This window comes from Ovis canadensis, chromosome 1 (genome assembly GCF_042477335.2).
Source record: "Ovis canadensis isolate MfBH-ARS-UI-01 breed Bighorn chromosome 1, ARS-UI_OviCan_v2, whole genome shotgun sequence".
Taxonomy (NCBI): Eukaryota; Metazoa; Chordata; class Mammalia; order Artiodactyla; family Bovidae; genus Ovis; species Ovis canadensis.
Window position 1 is genome coordinate 63,213,564 of NC_091245.1, and position 22,505 is coordinate 63,236,068.

General features: G+C 41.2%; 1 protein-coding gene across 2 annotated transcripts in view; it reads right to left on the minus strand.

Annotated features, from left to right (window-relative positions):
• Window positions 1-3,418: 3,418 nt before the first annotated feature.
• Window positions 3,419-22,505, minus strand: part of DDAH1 (dimethylarginine dimethylaminohydrolase 1) — a 150,258-nt gene continuing 131,171 nt past the window's right edge. For both annotated transcript variants that reach the window (XM_069596374.1, XM_069596383.1), the window contains exons 5-6: window positions 8,706-8,849; window positions 3,419-6,436 (exon numbers count right to left, since the gene is read on the minus strand). In XM_069596374.1, coding sequence (XP_069452475.1) covers window positions 6,320-6,436; window positions 8,706-8,849 — 261 coding nt within the window. In that variant the 3' untranslated portion in view covers window positions 3,419-6,319. The remainder of the gene's footprint in view (window positions 6,437-8,705; window positions 8,850-22,505) is intronic.

Genomic DNA, 22,505 nt, shown 5'->3' on the forward strand with positions numbered 1-22,505 from the left:
GTAGGTATATCTTTGGAGCAGCCTTGTCGGGGACCAAGGAAACCTGTAAATTCACCACAGAAGCCGTCAGGCCAGCTTACAGGCATCAATGATGAAAATTCTGAGTTATTTCTGGAGTAGGTGATTGATGTGTCAAATAGAAGATGACATTTTGATGGGCTGCAGACTTGTGATAGGAGTTAATGAGGATAATGATGATGATAATGATATTTACATTATACCTTTCTTCCAAAGAACCCTCTAGTCCTTTTATCTCATTTGCCTTGAAAATATCCCCTTGGAGTTGGGAGAGGAAGGTGTTATTAATCTGTTTTTCAGGAGAGAAAATAAAGTTAATTGCCCAGCTCTCATTTTCATGATGAGAAGAGATATTTCAATGATGAATTATATTTGGGGAGATTAAGTTTAGAAGAACACCAGACTCAGTTCCCGGTGATTGCATACAATGCTGCCATATCATATTCCATTTGTACAACTCCTTGTCCCCAAAGTCTTCAGGGAACACTCCCAGACTGCCAAAGTGAGTGAAAGTGAAAATCGTTCAGTCGTGTCTGACTCTTTGTGACTCCACGGACTAGACAGTCCATGGAATTCTCCAGGCCAGACTACTGGAGTGGGTAGCTGTTTCCTTCTCCAGGGGCTCTTCCCAACCCATGGATCGAACCCAGGTTTCGCACGTTGCAGATGGATTCTTTACCAGCTGAGCCACAAGAAAAGCCCAAGAATATAGGTGTGGGTAGCCTATCCCTTCTCCAGCGGATCTTTCTGACCCAGGAATCAAACTGGGGTCTCCTGCATTGCAGATGGATTCTTTACCAACTGAGCTATCAGGGAAGCCCCAGTTCTGCCCCAATATCCAAAGCCCTTGACATTCCAACATCCATTGTCTCACTGTGCTCTTGTATTTGTTGTCTCATGTTTCAGCCAAACAAATGCATTTGCTGGGCTCTACCATGTGACCTGATAGCCCCATTCTCCTTTCATAATGTTTACTACACTTTCTGTAACTTGTTTAACGTCTGTCTTCCTACTTGGATGTGAATTCTAGGAAAGCAGTGGTAGTTACCACTGTATTGCCAGGGCCCAGCAGAGTTAATGGGCACACAGTACATGCCTCTGAAGTGCACACCGTGCTCTCCTACCTCCCAGCCTTTGCTCTTGCTATTTCCCAGGCCTCCATCCTCGCTTATTGAAGCCAGAGCTGACTTTTCAAGGCCAGATTAAGCCCTCCACCTGTTCGCCCCTACTCAGGAACCACCATGGCACCGTGCTTTTTGGTGGTTCCCTTACCTTCTGTTGTGTCACCATCATCTGGGTACTTGTGTGGTCTTCCTTTCCTGCCCCTTTCAGATTGTCAGCTCTTGAAAGACAGAAGCTGCACCCAGGAGCCTGGCATAGTGTGTGTGCGTGCATGTCCAGTCACTTAGTCATGTCCGACTCTGTGATCCCCTGGACTGTAGCCCACCAGGCTCCTCTGTCCATAGGATTCTCTAGGCAAGAATACTGGAGTGGGTTGGCAGAGTGTGGGCACTTGCTAAACTGCTCACGTGTTTGTTGTTGTTGTTGTTCATTCACTAAGTTGTGTGCGACTCTTTGAGACCCCATGGACTGCAGCATGCCAGGCCACCCTGTCCCTCACTCTCTCCCAGAGTTTGCCCAAGAACGTATCCTTTGAATTGGTGATGCCATCTAACTGTCTCATCCTCTGCCACCCTCTTCTCCTTTGGCTCATGTGTCTAAAATGACTGTTGATCAGAATTCTTCATCCAGCAAATTCTCATTTTCAGAATCTGAAGCTTGTCGAGAGGGGATTTTTATCTTCATTCTTCTGGAAGGCTGGGAGGAAGACCAGTCAGGGAAGCCCTGCTAATTCTTGCCTTAAAACGTGCCTCCCTAGGACTTCCCTGGTGGTCCAGTGAGCTTTCAATTCAGGGGGCACGGGTGTGACCTCTGGTTGGGGAACTAAGATCCCATGTACTGCACAGTACAGCCCCAAATTAAAAGAAAATAATAATAAAAAACTATCTCCCTTTCTCCTCTGAAAGTAGCACAGAACCCTGGCACTTGGGTGGAGGGTTCCATTTCCTGTGGGGGCCCAAAGCAGTTTTGCAGGGGGTGGCAGTTAGCAGTTTTTAGCTTCATCACCCATATTAATACTCACCTAAATAATGGAGAACTAACCAACGCGTCATCAACTGAGAGGTGTGACTAAATCAATGAACTCTCCAAGGGATTTTAGTATTGGTCTGTGCTTCTGGTGGGCTTTTGCATTCGCCCTTCAGTTACCGTAAGAAGACTACAGATTGAGCTCACCCTGCGGGTGTGTGAAAGCTTGCATGCAGAACATTTTTGATAGCCTGAAGACCCCGGCTACTAGAAATGTGGGCATGCTGAACATCTGTGATATAACATTCCATATAAATTAGAAAGAGCTGCTGTACAACTGTATCATGAAATATTCAGGGCTGTTAAAATTGCTGATGTAAATCTATATTTATTAACATGGAGAGATGGCCACAATACATTGCCAAGTGAAGGAAGCAGGTTATGAAACAGTGTAATTATATAAAATTATCTCATATTTACATCTGTATCTGTGAGGATATTCTCCAAAATTAAAAAAAAAAATGTATTTGGCTGGGCCAGTTCTTAGCTGCAGCATGCAGGATCTTCATTGTGGCATGCAGACTCTTAGTTAGAGCATATGGGATCTAGTTCCCTGACCAGGGTTCAAACCTGAGCACCCTGCATACAGAACTCGAATCTTAGCCCCTGGACCACTAGGGAACTCCTCTCCAAAATTTTAATAGTAGCTATCTGTAGATGATAAAATTTAGGGTATTTTTTCCTATGTTTTATGTTTTTTGGAGGGTATGGTGTGATTTTTATTTTTGTGATGAGCAGTTATTATCTTTACAATGAGAACAATGAAGCTACTTTCAGTTTGCAAAAAATTGTTGCAAATAAAAAGCCTCATTAAAAAAACCTTCAAATTTCCTTAAAAAAAAAAACCTGCTTACTGTAAAATAAACAAAACAAAAAACCAAACTCTTGCATGAACATAACAAAAAAAACTGTTCAACTGTCTCTATAACTAAGCCATATTATAATGTGCTGATGACAGTTAGGAGTAAAAGAAACCAGGGAAGCTGTTTCGAGGAGGAACACGTGTGAAATCAAGGTCTCCTGACCAGGCATGGATAATATGCATACTTTTTAAGCACCAGAAGGATGGAGTATCCTTCAATTATCATTTTAATCCAAGCTTTGGATGGCAGCTGATTTACAGATATAGTATGTCTAATCCCATATCTTACAGGAAAAGAGAAAAAAACCTTCCCATCTCTGATAGCAAGGATATGGTGATTTCATTCATCATAGAAGTTTCTGTTGCAAAAAAGAGACACAGGCTGTTGAGCACAGTACAACTCACACTTTATTCCATCGTGATCGGTATACCTGTAGGATCAGGACAGCAAGAGACTAAAATCAGTGCAGAACTTCTCGGGACTAAAGGGCCGTGAAAGGCATTACTGGTTTTGACACACAGAGTGGATAACCATACATGGCCTGCAACAGGCTGGTCAGCAAGATAAAATGCACAATAAATCTAACACCATGTGGAAATCATTTCTGGGTTTTGTAGGATGTTAAGGAGTAAATAATTACAAAGATTAACATGCAACTCTAAATAAGTCACATTGTTCATCTGCAGACTATTTCCCCCGTTCGGGATGAAGAGATAGCCTTAGGAATCTGTTCACAGTAGAGCAATCAATACACAGGAGAGAGATCTGCCTGCTGATTTCTATAGCAATCTGTCACAGTTGAGAAATAATGCCGCTTCATGTACTTTCTCTGGATTGTCCTTAGTAAGCTGAATCTTATCGACCACGAGATTCCGACTCAACTGTTATTTACTTACATACAATTTCTAATGTCCTTATAATGTCAAAAAGCAGTTTCTGTTAGTTTATCCTTGTAAATCACATGGGACAAAAGAGGAACCTATATAATGGGGTAATGGGTTGTCTTTCCTCTTCAAAGATACTATTATGCTGATGAGTACACAAAAGAAAGAATATCAGTATTCTGCAAGTATTTTAGGTTTTCACATCATCATATCACAGATAGGGTCCAAAGAAGCCAGTCTTGTAGGTGATGGAACAGTGCAGAATAAGATTCTGTAGAAGAGGCACATAGATTCTAAGTGATTTCTTGAGACAAAGAGAATGAAAGATGGAAAGATGCAAAGAAAAAGAAAAGTGAAAACAGCCTTCTGTTAGAACAAACTGTTCAAAAGAAAAATTGATCCACTTTCAATTTACTAAACATAACAGAGAACAGTTCTTTAATTTGGAATGATAGAAATAAAGATATTGAAAATCATAAGCCAGTTAGCTTTACTAGTAAGCCTGAAGTGGCTCATTGCATTCATTTTCCCGTGGCTGTTTTTGAGATGTTGAACTCTCCTGGGGAGGATTTCTGTTTTTGCCATCATAGGGACAGATTTAACCCAAAAGGGCAGCTATAACTGCTGAGGACAGTTTTATTTATTAACTTGGCATGTGGATGACATTCATTCTCTCTGTGGCAAAAATATATTGTTCACCCATGATGAGACAGTTGGAAATATGACAGTGATCAAGATATGTTTTAGTCATAGGATGCATGAAATTAGATATTTGTATGATATGAATATTAAATTTAAGCAAAAAGAAAAAGAAGGAGGAGAAGGAATTTCTTCAAAGTCTGACGTAAAATCATCAAATAAAAAACATAGTGGTTAAGGATGTCTTGTATGCTCAGAGGTTTCTTACTTCCGTTTGCTCAGGGGGAGAGAGAATAAATGAAGGTATTCTCTCTTGGTCACCAAACATAAAGAATGTCTGATTACAAACCTGTAGGTGAGCAGAGCAAGACTTGAAGTAGCATTTCTTAAACTCCCCGAATCTTAAGAAGCCAAAGGCAATATAGGAAAGGTGGAGATGACTGGGAAGTTCGATAACATGCCTGGATCAGTCACCATTCCTTGGAAAGTACCATTTCCCCAGGGTTGCTAAAAGGCTGATCCTTTCAGGTTTTAAGTAAAAGACAACTCTCTCTCCCTCCGCTGCAGCATTGTTATTTGTTAAGAGATTTGTGTCAGTTTAAGCTTGTGTAACGGGAAGGCTAGACAGGAAATAAATTTCCATTGAACTCCACGGTAAATGTTGGATATGTCAACGTAGAATTGTCCATTGTCTGCAGTTGGTTTCAAGCACCAAGCCTATCATTTCCTGAACATGCTCCAAATGGCTTGCACCAGCCCATCTACAGTCATTGTTAAATGTAATGACTCTTTTGAAAGGAATAACTCTGTAGATCAGGAATAGTGCAGGGGCAGAAGCGTGGAAGCAGGGTGAGTTTCAACCGGGGGGAATGAAAATGGGTCAAACGAAAAAAATTCAGTCTATTCCTCAAGGTCTGTAAATGGCCAGTAATGAAGCAAAAATTCATGGAATGTGACTTAAAGTCTTCCTGAAGTGTTGTACCCATGGAGTGTTTCCAAGCTTCTTGATCTGCAGTCCCCTAGCAACCATCTGATGCTGAATTCACCTTCCTAGGTGTGGTGCCCTACTTCTTCTGGAATTTAGATCTCTGGGGCAAACTCCATTGGGAATTGCCTCTGGGTAGTTAAGTCTCCCCTCAACAGCTGCTCTGATTTTCGTCACACTTCTGCTAAGGTGGACCCTTCTGGGGGTCAGTGGTGTGACGGCAGAAGATGCAGCCGCGAGGCAGAGAAGACTAATGAGAGACAAAGTCCGCTTGCAGGAAGGCGTGGCGAAGGCAGGACCCCAGATTCTAAGGTCAAGGTGACAGCGAAGTAGGAAAAGAAGAAAAAAGAGAGAAGAGGAGAGGATCCCTGGACAGGGAATTTCACAGGAGCCAGAGATGATTAATGACAAACAGAAAGAAAACCCAGTTTATCTGACTGATCAAGAAGACATTCATCGGCATATATTGGCAACTAAATGATTTTCACACAGATAGTACAAACACTAAAACAAGTGTTTCCTTTCTAGTATTAATCACATTTCAATAATTCATTAGCTCTATATTTTCTAGATTGCTTAACTCGTTGAGCAAATCCACAGCTTAGGTACCACTGTGAGGGGAGGGGGTGGGCGAGGTGCAGAAGGAAGGAATGAAACTTAGGATTGTAAACCAGGGTTAGTGGCACAGTGGCACAGGAGATTGTCAATGAAAACGACAGGAGTGGGTACAGTTACCGGCCTTAGGAGTGCAGTACTGCCGGATACAAGGGAGGGACTGTGACTCAGGAGTCTGCTTTCTTGTTAATTAGAACCGAGCAGCAGGTCAGCAGCCCGTCCACCTTTTCCAGTTCAGAATTGCTCACGGGGATCAGCATATGGTCCTTCAGCTTTTCATAAACCTGTAGGAGGAATCAAGGAAAAGCAGAGAAGGTTCAGTTTCTGCCTCTGTTTTCCCCGGCCCTCCAGCCCCAGCCCCCTCCCCCAACCCCCTCTGCCTGGGATAGATAATGCATTTAGCTTGTGAGCTCAGGCTTTTCATACATGGAACCCCAAGGCATGCATGTCACTGAGACCACACCCATGCCCACAGCGAAACCCATAAAGCGAGCAGCACTGGTTAACCACTAGCTCTCTGCTCTAACCTCAAAGCCAAAGATGTGTCAGAAATGTGGTTGTTACTAGCAAGGCCTTTATTCTGCCCTGTCAGTGCTGGATTAAGTGATATATGAAAGTCTGTGGCCTTGATTTCAGTCTGAGTATGACTCTCCACACTTTAAAACCCTCTCAACTATAATGCTTCTTTCCTTAACAAGCTAACTAGAAACACTTGCCAAAATATGATTTAAGTGAAGCGTTTCAGGTCAAAGTGCTTTTAAATGACAGGTGTGAATTTTAGAGCATCTTTTGACATGAATAGAAAGAAAGCATGTGTCAAACCTTCAAATAAACAGTAAACAGATTTTTCTCTGATGATAAATCAAAGCATATTGGTTTTTTAAAAAATCACTTGAAAATATACTGTCTAAAACCAATCCACCATGCTTCTGTAGAGTGTACTTGGTTCCTTAAAATTTGGTACCATGGTTAATTAACAGTGGTGGAATTAGAGCTGCGTTCCAGCCCCAATTCTGTCAACTCATGGTTTTAAGTGTGATTTCAGTCAATTAGCATCCCCATGGGATTATTTCTCTGTAAGACTGGAATAATATTAGTGCCTTCACGGGCTGCTGTAATGGATGGATAGGGTAATGCATACAGCACGCCAGGCACAGTGCCTGGCACAGAGAATGCCCTCTATAAACATGAATAGTGTTCCTGTTTTTGGTGATAGACCCAGGGCTGAATTCAGAAGCAGTTAATGATAATCCCACTATCACATGGTTGATGTGGCTTAAGAGGTAGGTATGAACGATCCAGAGTTCCATTTCCCCAGGTAAGTTCAGTGACCAGGGTGCTTACTGATACTGCAGATTCCAGGGTGGAAGTCCAGGAACCTGTATTTTTAACTACTTTGATGCACATTAAGATATGAGATCCAGTATTCATTTGAGAGCTGGTTAAGACACAGTCTGGGGGGTCAGAGGTCCTCTATTTTCCTCAGATTCACACTTTTGGCCATGAAAATAGAAAAAAATAAAATCTGCTTATCCTCCTCCCCTTCTCCCTTTTTAATCTGCTGAGGGAGATCCTGATTATGAGAATCAGCCTAGTAATTATACAGTACTGAATTTTAAAAAGGTAGCAAAACTGTTTTATAAAAATGTTAAACCTAAGATACATGTGTATAAAAAAAAAGAGAGATCGATGGCTATTAAGGCTCTTCTGTAATGCTTCGTATAGATATCTTGTTCCTTTGGGCAGAGATGATGCTGAAATGCCTAAAAAGGATATGAACCCTTAAAGGATCTATGGATGAGCACTTTTGGATCTGTTTGGTATGATTAAAATGAAATTACTGAAGTATACAGGTAAGACTGGCAGAGTGCTCTGAAAGACTGGGAAGACCAGTCTTTCTCTCAGACCAGGAAAGAATTCCATACCGAGGAGGCAATTCCCTGTTTAGAACACAAATGAAGAGATACTTATAGGGCCCAGCTGGCTGGTTCTGAATGTGCAATATTTTATATTTCTTCCTGTTTTCTCCTTTCAAGACTTTGCTGCCTAGGATGTGTAGCCCTTGCTTTTAGCCCCTGCTTTTCTGCAGCCCTGACAACGAGCACTCTTCTCTTTGGGTCATTCCTATTTCTCTGCCTTAAGGAATAAATGACCCTCTGTTGAGGGGCAGCTTAGATTTGTCAGAAATAATGACACAGTTGACCTGTGTAGGTCTCTGTGCTTGATGAGCATGTGAGTGTCAGGAAGTACATTTAATCAGAGCTGGAGCACAGACTCGGGAGATCCAATACTCATTTGAAAGGCAATGAATACCAGGCATGATCATCTCAATTACTCTGCATGCATTACTGACCAACGACACTAATGAGAAGAGCGAGCTAAATAAACTTTCCTTTGGCCCTAAATTATGTTATCCTTTGGGCTTTCCTAATGATGTGTTTAGGGGGGAAGGAAGCCCCGGTTATTTGTCACTCGATCGTGAAAAACATCCTTAGGCAGAAAGGTTTTGAGGAGGTCTCCCCAGCTACTGTGGCAGGAAGGACGTTTGATTACCTTAGCACTTTCTGGGTACTCTTCTGGGGTTCGGTGCAGCAAGACGTGGCCTTTGCTGGGGATATTCAGGTATAGGCAGTTTGCGGCCGTGTCATCAGGCACCGTGAGCTTGTCGTAGCGATGATCACTCATCTGTTGCATGATCTAAAGAGAGATACAAAGCGGGCCTGAGCAGAGCGTCTCCCACATCGGCCAACAGGCGGGCAATGTGGCAGGATAAAAGCTTGCAACCTCCACCTAAGCATGCTCCTCTGTGTTGAAGTTTGTCCATTACCTCCAGTCACTTAAAACCAGAAAAGGAAAAGCAGATGTAACTATGGTTCTTTGGAAGAATTGTAAGGGTTCTTTTAAAAGTGTTTTTAAGGGTTTAAAAATGTTTAATTTTTAAGTTTTTGTTCATAAGATCTATCAGAAAGACACACAGACAAAAGGCCCCGCTGGGGTTTTGACGATATCCTTGGCTGAGTTAGCAGGACTGCTCTGGTCTATAGGGAAAAGGACTATAGCAGCAATCAGAATGGTCAGTTAACTGATTAGCAATAACTGCACATATACATGCACAAACATAATTTCTTCTTCTAGGTGCATTTATTAATAAATTGAATTCACTTGTCCGTTAGCAGGTGCTATCCTTAATACAATGAGCATAAAAATCCCCTGGGGGAGGTGAATGTTAAAATCATATTCCAAGGTCTCACCCCTAGGGATTCTGGTTTGACAGATTTGAGGTGAGGAACAGAAATTTGTATTCTGAGGTCCCTCTGGGTAGTTCTGAGGGAGATGGTCCCTGGACCACACTTGAAGAAAAACCAACTTGTCAAGTAATGAGTTTATTAGAACCCTAATATAAAACAACTTAAAAATAAGACAGATGAATTCTACAAATTAAAAATATTGGTATCTCATCTTTAGCCCCTCAACAAATTAAAACAAAAATGCAAATAACAACCTCCCCCACCCCCCAACCCCTACCCCATAACGCCAAAAATATCCAAACATCAAAAGTGAAAACAAGTATTATTTTGGGCTTACTCATGTAGCTTCTTTCCATTCTTTATCATTATCTATACGTTTGAAAGAATCTGCCAAAATGTCATGCCATGAAGATATAACAAGATCTTTTCATTGTCTGGTTCCAATCTACATTTCCAGCTAGGTCTTCCTTTACCCCTCGATATCTGTGTGGAAATGGGCCTTATATTCCTAGAACCCAGAGTTAGGCCTCTTGCGCATTCAGTCACAGAGCCACTGGAAAGAAAGATTTATGTTGGGAAAGAGCGGATGAGACACCAAGCTCCCTGCAGAAACTTCATTCTGAAGAGGATGTGAAGAGTACAGATGGTAAGGTCTTCTTGACTCACCATCAGGTAAATCATTCTCTTTTCCTAGTGGGGACTATGTCAAGGGCAGACAGAAACCAGAAGTAATATGGAATATCCTTCACAGAGAAGGAAACATTGGGAGTGGGGATGAGCTTAAGCACTATGTCAAAGGTGCAGAGACGCAAAGATAAACAGGGAAATGTCCAGTTTTTGAAGAGGTCACAGCCTACTGGAGGAGACTGTCAGACAAAGAGGCAATTGTATTACAGTAAGAACAAGCAGAGCACCATGCTAATAATTTTGTATGTATTATTGAATCCCCAAATTCCCATTTTACAGATCAAGAAAATGGACTGAGAGAGGTCAAAAAACTTGACCAGGCTCATGCAGGTAGATCTAAATCCAGATTTGTGCAACTCAAAACTTAATTTATTAGTCATCTCACTTTCTCTCTTTCTTAATCTTCAGAGCTGCAGCAAAATCTTTGTCCTACAAAGTACCATATCATTTATTTTTCACTTATTTGGTACTTTTAATTTATGGTAAAAATTGACCATGGTACCATTTATCGTGGTACTATTTCTTCTCTTTTCATGTGTAATCTTATTAAGGCATGGTACAGTTTGGATTTGACTGGACATCTCTCTTGCACTTTTTAATTTAAATTGTTCTCTGAGGGGAAAGACCCACAGGATGAATCACCCACCAGTAGGGTGGGCGCTTCTTTAACACCTAGACTGAGAAAGCTCAGACCTATTCCATACATATGGGCTTCCCAGGTGGCTCAGTGGTAAAGAATTTGCCTGCCAATGCAGGAGATGAAAAAGAGTCAGGTTTGATCCCTGGGTTGGGAAGATTCCCTGAAGGAGGAAATGGCCACCCACTTCAGTATTCTTGCCTGGAAAATCTTATGGACAGAGGATCCTGGCAGGTTACAGTCCATGGGGTTGCGAAGAGTCAGACATGAGTGAGAACAGCACAGCAGCAGCAGCCATTCAATACATGGACAGTTAAGAACTACTCTAAGCAAATTATCAATATATTCAACTTAGCTCTCTTTTTGAAATGGATATGCTGCAAAATAATATGAAGAGGCTTGTTTAAGAGAAAAAAATCCAGACCCAAGTAACTCTGATCTCTTATGAATTGCTATTTAATTATATCTTACGCAGACTTTCTTTTGGCTGCTTTCAAAACACAGTAATAGTAGCTTCCCTTTATCATTGTGTGGTGAGGGACACATTAAGACCATAAACTCTGGAGTAAGACCTGGGTTGGAGTCTCAGTTCTCTCCTCTGTGAGCTATAAAAATTCAAGCTCTTTTTTTTTCACTTCTTAGTTTCCTCATCTATTGTCGTTCAGTTGCTCAGTTGTGTCTGACTCTTTGTGACCCCGTGCACTGCAGACTCCTCATCTATAAAGTTGGGATAATAATGGTCTTTCACACATTTATTATGAAAGATAAATGAAGATAATGACTATACTTAGGCACTGTATTAATCCCTTAATTAGCTACTAGTATTTTACCACAGCATGATCAGACAAACAGGGTTCATGTGTCCAGTCTGCAGTCCCATCTACCATTCTAGCAAACTTTGCCCTTTAAGCTCACACTTAAGATAGTCTGTTTTGAGGTAAAGAAATCACCTATGGCTCTTAGTACAAGATGAGCTGAAAGAGAAAGAAGCATAGCAAGTCCATACCTCACAGGCCTGAGTATAACTTCAACACTCCCATGAGCAGCCTGGCAAATTCCCCACCTCTCAGTCTGACTCATGCTTGTCCGGGGGTGACTATGAAGCAGAAACATGGAATGTTGTACATTCCAGAGGAAGTGTTATCAAGGATGTTATCAGTGCTGACTTCTTGTTTAACCATGAAGGAACAAACTAGAATCTCCAGGGTTATGCCTACCTCAGAAGTGCCCAGTTTCTCTGGAGTAACGGAGACAGAATACTTCCTTTCCTGGTGTGCTTTGTTTACCTGGCCTTCAGCTCGCACCATGCTCCCTCCTAACCACCCTCCTTGCCCCCCTCAACCTTCTAGTTTGAACAATACCACCCCCACTTCCTATGTGCTTGATTTATTGTTCTTCAGTTAACGGTGTTTATGTGAAACGCTAATAGCTGTTTTCCCTTACTCTTTAATGTTTCTCTCTCTTCCGGGTCTTATATGTATGATTTATAACTTCTGGTGGGAACATTCCTAAAATTACTGACATAAGGGTCAGTACCCAACCTAACATTGTTTGAAGATAGTTTCACTTTTTTTCCTCACTATGAGGAAAGGAATTATACTGTTCTCAGTGTGGAAATAACTTTAATGCTGGGAATACATAAAGCAATTCACTGATAAATTCTACTGAGAGATACTCTTAAAATAAATGTCTAAATGAAACCACTGAAGCCACCTTAGGAGAAGCTTTGCAATTAATTTATCAAGGCCCCCTGGTTATCATTTTAAGACAGGTTTAAAAATATGCCAAAAGAAATGACTTTTAATAATAGAACAGACCCCATTTGGAGCAGTGAGTAGTTCTGCTTAACTATGGAAGAAAAATTACAAAAGCTCTGTCAGGCATAGTCTTTCTAAATTAAAAGGATTTAGGAAGTGGTAACTATAGATAATAAAAAAAATTACATTTTTTCCATGAAAAAGCTAAAGGTACTTATTCTAAACACAAAGGGTTTCCATCTTTTGGGACAGGTTTTTCTTTTCCTGTTAATGATTATTTTCTTTTTTCTTATGTGTTGTTATTGTCTGAATAAGACAGCTTGCATTTATTTATAGCTGTGTTCAGGAGATGGCAAGTGCCCTGTACAGAACGCAGGGCGCTTGCCATCCAGAGGGGAATACACAGAAAAAGATTCAGGAGATTGTGTGTCTCTCTAGCATCTTTCCCCTGGTGTGCTGGAATGGCACTGTGAGGATGTGAGGATGTGCTCGCAGCCCTCCAGGCAGGGCATCACCTCGATGAGCTCAATGATGGAGCCACCATGAGGTGGAGAAACAGGTTTTGCTTCTGCTTTGTGGATGCACGGCAGCCTTTGTTAAAAGATGAGCATCATTTCAAATATCCCGAGAATGTGGCTGTTGGGCTCTCTAGCTCTATGTCCCAACTTTTTTTCCTAAAAAGGGGTAGAGGAGGTGTATTGCTCCAAAGCTGTGTGTAAAGTGTTCCTTTAACCCCAGGGACTGTACTTCCTGCTTCTCACTGCCCTGTGAGCCAGAATGAAAAGGAGAAAGCCCCTAAATCGTGTACACGCTACAAGGTCCCCAGAGGCCCCGGGTTCCGAGCAACACACAGGATTTCTACAGGGCTTCAGGGGAAGATCTGAGAGGCTAAATTGCTGTTCTAAACTTCTTTTCTGACTTTTGCCATTTCCCAAAGGAGTTATTCCACACACTATGTGTGCTGTGCTGTGCTTAGTTGCTCAGTCATGTCTGACTCTTTGCCACCCCATGGACTGGAGCCCACCAAGTTCTTCTGTCCATGAGGATTCTCCAGGCAAGAATACTGGAGTGGGTTGCCATGCCCTCCTCTAGGGGATCTTCCTGACCCAGGAATCAAACCCAGGTCGCCCGCATTGCAGGCAGATGCTTTATCAGCTGAGTCACCAGGGAGGGCCAGGAATACTGGAGTGGGTAGCCTACTGCTTCTCCAGGGGATCGTCCTGACCCAGGAATCAGAACCGGGTCTCCTGCATTGCAGGCATAGTTTTTATCAACTGAGCTACTCAGGACAGGATACAACTGGCATTCCATCTAATTCCACTGTCTTCCTAGAGCTCTCCCTTCAGGCCTGGCATGATGGCAGTGGAAGGTGGGAACCTAGACAAGATGCCAAGCTAACCTGGCCATGGATTCTGCCTTCAGAAGATGATAATCTATAATTTAAGCTAGGTCAAGGGTAAACTAGCAGTAAAATGAAAGTCAGTGTCCCTTGTGACACAGGCATCTCCTTAATGAAGAAGGCACGCAGCCCTGAGAGGAAATTGGTCACGTCCTGGTGGTCTGTTACACAGCTGCTCATCCGAAGGAACCCACGTTGCTCCCCAGAGGGGAGCTGTCACAAAACCGAGTGGGAAACGTCTGGCTTCCAGCCCAAGATAATTGCATGGCTAGTTGCATTAACAACCAGGCATTTCCGGCAGTTCCCAACATTTCTGGGAATTTTCTCATCCATGGGTCTGGAAGGCAATTTCATTCTCTCACTTGTTACTTACTCATGCTTTCTTTGTACTACATCACTTATTTTGAAAAAATTCCCAGGCTATGTTGTTTCACAGAACAATGTAGGCCGCATTGGTCAAATACTGAAGCAAAGTTGTACAGGAGGTGTTTAAAGATGTTTAGGAAACAGAGCACATTCTTGGCTTGCTCATACCGGATCTTCCTATGAAGCATACATATGTATTTGTCTTAACATATCAAAGTGGAACCAACTCAATAAAACAACTCATTATAGATTCTATTGAGATATACATTATATGATGTCAAGCACACTTTTCATTGCTCGCTGGATATCTAAAATCATTCGTACATTTATTTATCCACCCATCCGTCAAGAGTTTATTGAGAATTTGACAATATACCAGGCATCAAGTCTTGGCAGTCCTTTTAAGGCTCAGTCAAATAGCTATGAATGACATTCTAGAATTGATATCATGTTTTCATTTTTTAATAGTGTTTCCATGGATCAGCTCAAAATGAACACAACCCAAGTGAGGATGCCATTTAAACAACCTCTCCGAATTGATGGGTTGTATAGATCCTAAGAATGAAGTCACATGGTTCTTTTCAGTTAAATCTGGGCAAACTTTCAATGCCAAATATTTCCTTCCAAGCTAGCTGACATTTCCTCCATAAATTATCTCATGTTTGGAGCTGCTGCTTTTACTCAGATCATATGGGCCACATGAAAATGTGGAGGAAAGATTTCTTCTGTTATTCAAACTACAACCACAAGTCACAAAAATCTATTTCTGGAAGGAATCCTTAAACACAATGGTTTCTGCAGAAGGCTGGGAGCCGCACCCCCTCCCCTCCCCCTCCTAACTCTTATAAGACCACTCTGAACTCTGTGGAGGGCTGAGCAGCAGAGTAGGGGCAGAAGGAACAAGTAGCAATTCTCTGGGTGAGTTACAGCCCTGATTTAAATTTTTGACTCAAGCGGTGGAGAGGAAAAAAATCAGACCAAAGCACCCCTCCCCAAATGCAAAGTCTGGCATTCTTGCCTCCCTTCTTCCCCCTGCCATGCTTCTCTGTGACTAGCTATGTCGTAGATGCAAATCCCCCACGGTCTTATCCTTATGTCTTGAATAAGTACAGTAGACAGCTGCCTACTTGACTATTGAGGTCATGCCCTGGCTTTGCTTCTCCAGATACTTACACCCTAAATTCAGCTCCTAAAATCTCATCATCAAAAATTAACTTCCCTGGGTACTGGGAACTGGATGATCTTTCAGTTTCCCTTGGGTCATTCAATAACAAGGAAGAATTGAAGTGCTTACTGAGCTATCTTCTAATTATTGATGGTTCCTCTGTTTTCACTCCTTTCTTCAACAATTCATTTTACAGATAAGAAAGCCAAGGTTCAGACAAATTCAGTTATTTGTCCAAGGTCACACATGAAGACAGAAATCCAGGATTCAGGTCCAGGTGAGTCAGCTTCCAAATGCCCACCATTGTGTGGCCACATCAATCTGCCACCTTTGCAAATAGCCCTTGAAAGATTAGACTCAGAGCTCACTAACTGACAGTCTGTGGGCTAATTTTTCCTGTAGATACAGTTTATTTGACATGCACAATTTTTAAAAGTTTGCATTTAAGTGCATTTTGGACAGAGAAGGTCTGACCCCTGGAGTTGTCTGAATTTGCTATTAGACTACAAAGATTGGTTTCCTCAGAGATAGCTACTCTATTTTTCAAGTAGATGAAGGAAGAGAAAAGCCTTCAGGAATAGAAAAGGACAGTGGGTGAAGAGACATTATCACCTCTAGAGCAGCAGAGGGGCAAGCTCGAAGGTGAGAGATGAGAAACGGCCAAACATGCACGCTTTGTAATGATGCCCATGTCCAGCTCTGTTGACTCGGACCCCACCACTGGTGGATTAATGCTTAGCCTACTTATGAGCAAATGATTCCTTGGTTATCTCATCAGGTACCCATTTAAACATTTTTTTTTTTTTGCAATAATTGTGATTGTTTTGCTTTGAGACATTCAAAATCCTCAACCTGGTGTGCTTGGCCATTTGTGAAAGAGTTGCTTGGGGTTAGAGGAGAGTCTGTGCACACGAAAGAGCATTCTTTTTTGTTTCTTTTCTGGAACAGTGTGAAGAAAATCACCATTAGGACTTTTAATTGCTCTACAAAACTGTACTCATAGCCTGGGTACAGGCTAAAGAAAAAAGTCTTTAGCATATGTTCAGTGCCCTGAGATCTTCAGCTCCAGGTGGTAGTATGCTGGTAAATGTGGGGGAAAATATATGCCTAATAAACCCATAGACGTTTATTATAAATTTTACTGTATTATAAAGGATGGGCAGCATATAATCTTTAAATAATAGTAAAGACTTCAGCACTCCTGACTGTAATTTTCATATTGCCAATTGATTCTCACAGAATGCTTCTGTTGCTGCAGTTTGTGCATTTGAGGCCAAACCAATAGTTGCAACTGACAAATCAGTATAACAATTCCAAAATGGCTGCTGGGTGATATTTTGTTAACAATAGTAAGACGGATGAGACAATGTTTGGCAATGATGTAAGTGACTTCATTGCTAAAGTGCATAGTAGCTTTTGAATACTGGAAGAATATTTCCTCATTTTCCCTGAATGTAATGGTTACACACATAATACACTTTTAGGTTTAATCTGCATAATTAAGATTTTTCGCATCAGAATTTGGGATGGACATGTACACACTACTATATTTAAAATGGATAACCAACAAGGACCTACTGTATAGCACAGGGAACCCTGCTCAGTGTTATGTGGCAGCCTGGATGGGAGGGGGCTTTAGGGGAGAAAGGATGCATGTATATGTACGGCTGAGTCCCTTCCCTGTTCTCTTGAAACTATCATGTTGTTATTTGGCTATACCCCAATACTGGAGAAGGAAACAGCAGCCTGCTCCAGTATTCTTGCTTGGGAATTCCATGGGCAGAGGAGTCTGGAGGGCTATAGGCCATGGGGTAACAAAGAGTTGGACTTGACTTAGTGACTGAGCATATATACCCCAATACAAAATTAAAAGTTTAAAAAATTTCTCCATCACTTTTTTATGTCTAGAAAATCAGTAAAATGATAAATTAAGTCCTGTTTTATAGCTTTGCTGATTTCTGTGGTGCAAACATTCTCACCATACCCAATTTCAAGTTACCACTGTGATATTATTGAATATGGCATCGGGAAGGGATGTGCATGGCCACAGTGTTATATACACAAACAGCTGTAAACAACTGTAAGAGCACAGCTAAGGTAAAATGTAATAATATAATTAGGAAGTTATTACCTTTTTTAGAACAAAATTTATTTAATCATGTTTATACAATTTGATTTTTAATAATAGATGTGTTTAATAAGCACCTGTCAAAATTCCCAAAAATGTAACAGTTGGCCTGGGTAAGCTGGCTGTAGCAAACCACTGCCCTATACAGGGTGCTTCATGGTTTTATAAGACTTGGTTTTTGAATTTCAGCATAAGTTGGCCTTTCACAGAAAGTTACTTTAAGTCACCCTCCACCTTCTTTGTTAGTACCACGAATAACTTTAGTTTTAAAATTTGGCTCATGTAGCTCTTGTTTTCTCATGGCAGACAATATTTGAGGATTAGCTTTCAAAGAGCTTTTGAAATACACTGATGGTATAAGGTATCATGAATACTTAAAAGGAAGGATAGCAAATTGGATTTGCTAAATAGGAGCCTAAACTCAATGAAGCTTTCAAACATACAAGAGAAGATGACTGATTGGAAACTTAAAGTCTAATTGTCCTACGTGTAAAGAGGAAATGAGAATTCATAGTTTACGTTATTAAACTTGGCTCCACTATAAATTATTGTTCCCCTTTTAACCATCTTTCCCTTTCATTTCCACTTAGGTTATTTTGCTATACTCCTTCCATCTTTGTAAGCTACTTAAGAAATGAGGTGATGTATGATTACATAATTTCAAACAGTTCTTCTAAAAACATGTTTTATATAAATTATAAATGAAATTATAATGAAATTATAAATGAAAATACAAGTTATAAAAATACATAACACAGGTTTCTTATATAAGAGTCAAATATGAAAAAAGTTCTATTGGACTTAATGCAACTGTACACATTTGTCAAAGCCCACTGAACTGTACATTTAAAGCTTGTAAATTTTATTGTATGGAAATTATATTTCATAAAAGTGGACTTTAAAAAGTTGAAGCCCTCTTTCTCCCCCTCTATTCCATTGTTGTCTTTTCTTTTCTCCCTCTCCTTATGGGAAATTACTATTAAGTTTGACGGAGGTCCTTCAGACTATTTTTAACACATGTACATACTCAAAACAGAACCTGTTTATCTCCCACTGAATTTGTCAGTGAAGGAGCCTGAACATCTCAGTTTCTAGGGGCCCCAAAGTCCACTTCTCTCAAAGGCTGGTAACAAAAACCTCTTCAGATTTCATACTTGTGAAAGCAATTTCTGTGATTGTCTTACAATTACTAACTTTTGCCCATAAATAGTTCCAATGTCTGTAAATAATGTTACACAAAAATTGAATAAATATTGGGATTGTATGCATGCGTGTGTGCTAGGTTGCTTCAGTTGCGTCCAACTTTTTTGTGACCCCATGGACTGTAGCCACCAGGCTCCTCTGTCCATGGGATTTCCCAGGCAAAAATACCAGAGTGGTTGCCATGCCCGCCTCCAGGAGATCTTCCCCACCCAGGTACTGAACCCTCATCTCTTATGTCTCCTGCTTTGGCAGGCGGGTGCTTTACCACTAGTACCACCTGGGAAGCCCACTGGCATTGTATACTGCTGCTGCTGCTGCTGCTAAGTCACTTCAGCCGTGTCCGACTCTGTGCGACCCCATAGACGGCTCCTCTGTCCCTGGGATTCTCCAGGCAAGAACACTGGAGTGGATTGCCATTTCCTTCTCCAATTCATGAAAGTGAAAAGTGAAAGTGAAGTCACTCAGTCATGTCTGACTCATAGTGACCCCATGGACTGTAGCCTACCAGGCTCCTCCATCCATGGGATTTTCCAGGCAAGAGTACTGGAGTGGGGTGCCATTGCCTTCTCTGCTGGGATTGTATATAGCTATTTAATTCCCTGCTTCTGAAGGACTCTCTTGTTGTCATGAACTACTTGATCTTCAGGAGTCATTGCAGTTGCTAAACACATCAGGAATAAAAGCCCCTCAACTATGATATGCTCAGAAACGGAAATTTCTGTGAAACAAGGTTCACAGATTTTACTCATGTTTTAGGATGGGTTTTTTTTAACCTCAGCACTGTCGACATTTTGGGCTGGATAATTATTTGTTTTGGGGGCTGTCCTGTGTATTCTAGGAGGCTGAGCATCCTTGACCTCTATGCACTATATATCAGTAGCATCCACCCCCTTCACCTCCCACATAATAACAAAAATATCTCCAGATATTGTTGGATGTTTCCTTGAGGGAAAGGGAGGACAAAGTTGCCTCTGGTTGAAAACCAGTGTTTTAAGAAGAAAGCTATCAAATCTATTCATATTTTAAAAGAAAAGCAGATACTTATGGGAGATAGGAGGAAAAATAACCAGAAAAAGAGAAATCAAACTTCCAAAGAAGTATACCTTTGCTCTTCTATTCTTCCTCTGAATTAATAGGATCCCTGAAAATAAATGGATTGGTATTTAAGAAAACAGCTGTTATCCACACATATCTTGTACAAGAAACCCAAATCCCCTGTTAATGACAACCAAACCACAGTGGATGAAGAAAGCAGCCATCCCATCTCACCTACTTATGTGGGTTCTCTGTTTTACATTTCTGAAATGGGGAGGAGAAATTGTGGTTTCCTCCTGGATGTGGCCTTTGCTAGTGTCAGACAGTGAATGTTGAGAAGGTACTTTGAACGCTTGGGAAAGTGATGTCATTTCATCAAGCCCACTTCTCTTTTATGGAGGTTCAGAGAGATAAAAAATTAAGTGACTTACCTAAAATCATACAAAGGTAGTGAACTGAACTGCAAAGCTAGGACTACACCCTAGTTCTCATGACTCTGTCCAGGCCTTTTCTAGTGGTCTTGGTTTGGTGGAGAGAATTTAAGTGGGACAAAGAGGAACGATATCAACCCCTCCCCAGCCTCTTCCTCCACTCCCAAGTTAAGGAGTCTCTCTTCCCTTTTAAGATCTAAAGTAGGTTGTCTAGTACAACCTAATTGCATTCCATGATTTGTGGAATGTCCTAGGCCAGCGGTTCTCGACTTGGGCCACATATTAGAATCATCTGGGGAACTTTAAAAAAATATATAGATTTCTGGGCCCCAATCATAGAGATTCTTTCAGAATGTGGTCCACTAGAGAAGGGAATGGCAAGCCATTTCAGTATTCTTGCCTTGAGAACCCCATGAACAGTATGAAAAGGCAAAATGATAAGATACCAAAAGAGGAACTCCCCAGGTCAGTAGGTGCCCAATATGCTACTGGAGATCAGTGGAGAAACAACTCCAGAAAGAATGAAGGGATGGAGCCAAAGCAAAAACAATACCCAGTTGTGGATGTGACTGGTGATAGAAGCAAGATCCAATGCTGTAAAGAGTAATGTTGCATAGGAACCTGGAACGTCAGGTCCATGAATCAAGGCAAATTGGAAGTGGTCAAACAAGAGATGGCAAGGGTGAACGTCAACATTCTAGGAATCAGCGAACTAAAATGGACTGGAATGGGTGAATTTAACTCAGATGACCATTATATCTACTACTGCGGACAGGAATCCCTCAGAAGAAATGGAGTAGCCATCATGGTCAACAAAAGAGGCCAAAATGCAGTACTTGGATGCAATCTCAAAAACGACAGAATGATCTCTGTTCGTCTCCAAAGCAAACCACTCAATATCACAGTTATCCAAGTCTATGCCCCAACCAGTAACACTGAAGAAACTGAAGTTGAATGGTTTTATGAAGACCTACAAGACCTTTTAGAACTAACACCCCAAAAAGATGTCCTTTTCATTATAGGGGACTGGAATGCAAAAGTAGGAAGTCAAGAAACACCTGGAGTAACAGGCAAATTTGGCCTTGGAATACGGAATGAAGCAGGGCAAAGACTAATAGAGTTTTGCCAAGAAAATGCACTGGTCATAGCAAACACCCTCTTCCAACAACACAAGAGAAGACTCTACACATGGACATCACCAGATGGTCAACACCGAAATCAGACTGATTATATTCTTTGCAGCCAAAGATGGAGAAGCTGTATACAGTCAACAAAAACAAGACCAGGAGCTGACTGTGGCTCAGATCATGAACTCCTTATTGCCAAATTCAGACTCAAATTGAAGAAAGTAGGGAAAACCACTAGACCATTCAGGTATGACTTAAATTAAATCCTTTATGATTATATAGTGGAAGTGAGAAATAGATTTAAGGGCCTAGATCTGAGAGATAGAATGCCTGATGAACTATGGAATGAGGTTCGTGACATTGTACAGGAGACAGGGATCAAGACCATCCCCATGGAAAAGAAATGCAAAAAAGCAAAATGGCTGTCTGGGGAGGCCTTACAAATAGCTGTGAAAAGAAGAGAGGCAAAAAGCAAAGGAGAAAAGGAAAGACATAAGCATCTGAATGCAGAGTTCCAAAGAATAGCAAGAAGAGATAAGAAAGCCTTCTTCAGCAATCAATGCAAAGAAATAGAGGAAAAGAACAGAATGGGAAAGACTAGAGATCTCTTCAAGAAAATTAGAGATACCAAGGGAACATTTCATGCAAAGATGGGCTTGATAAAGGACAGAAATGGTATGGACCTAACAGAAGGAGAAGATATTAAGAAGAGGTGGCAAGAATACATGGAAGAACTGTACAAAAAAGATCTTCATGACCCAGATAATCATGATGCTGTGATCACTAATCTAGAGCCAGACATCTTGGAATGTGAAGTCAAGTGGGCCTTAGAAAGCATCACTATGAACAAAGCTAGTGGAGGTGATGGAATTCCAGTTGAGCTATTTCAAATCCTGAAAGATGATGCTGTGAAAGTGCTGCACTCAATATGCCAGCAAATTTGGACAACTCAGCAGTGGCCACAGGACTGGAAAAGTCAGTTTTCATCCCAATCCCAAAGAAAGGCAATGCCAAAGAATGCTCAAACTACCACACAATTGCACTCATCTCACATGCTAGTAAAGTAATGCTCAAAATTCTCCAAGCCGGCTTCAGCAATACGTGAACCGGGAAATTCCAGATGTTCAAGCTGGTTTTAGAAAAGGCAGAGGAACAAGAGATCAAATTGCC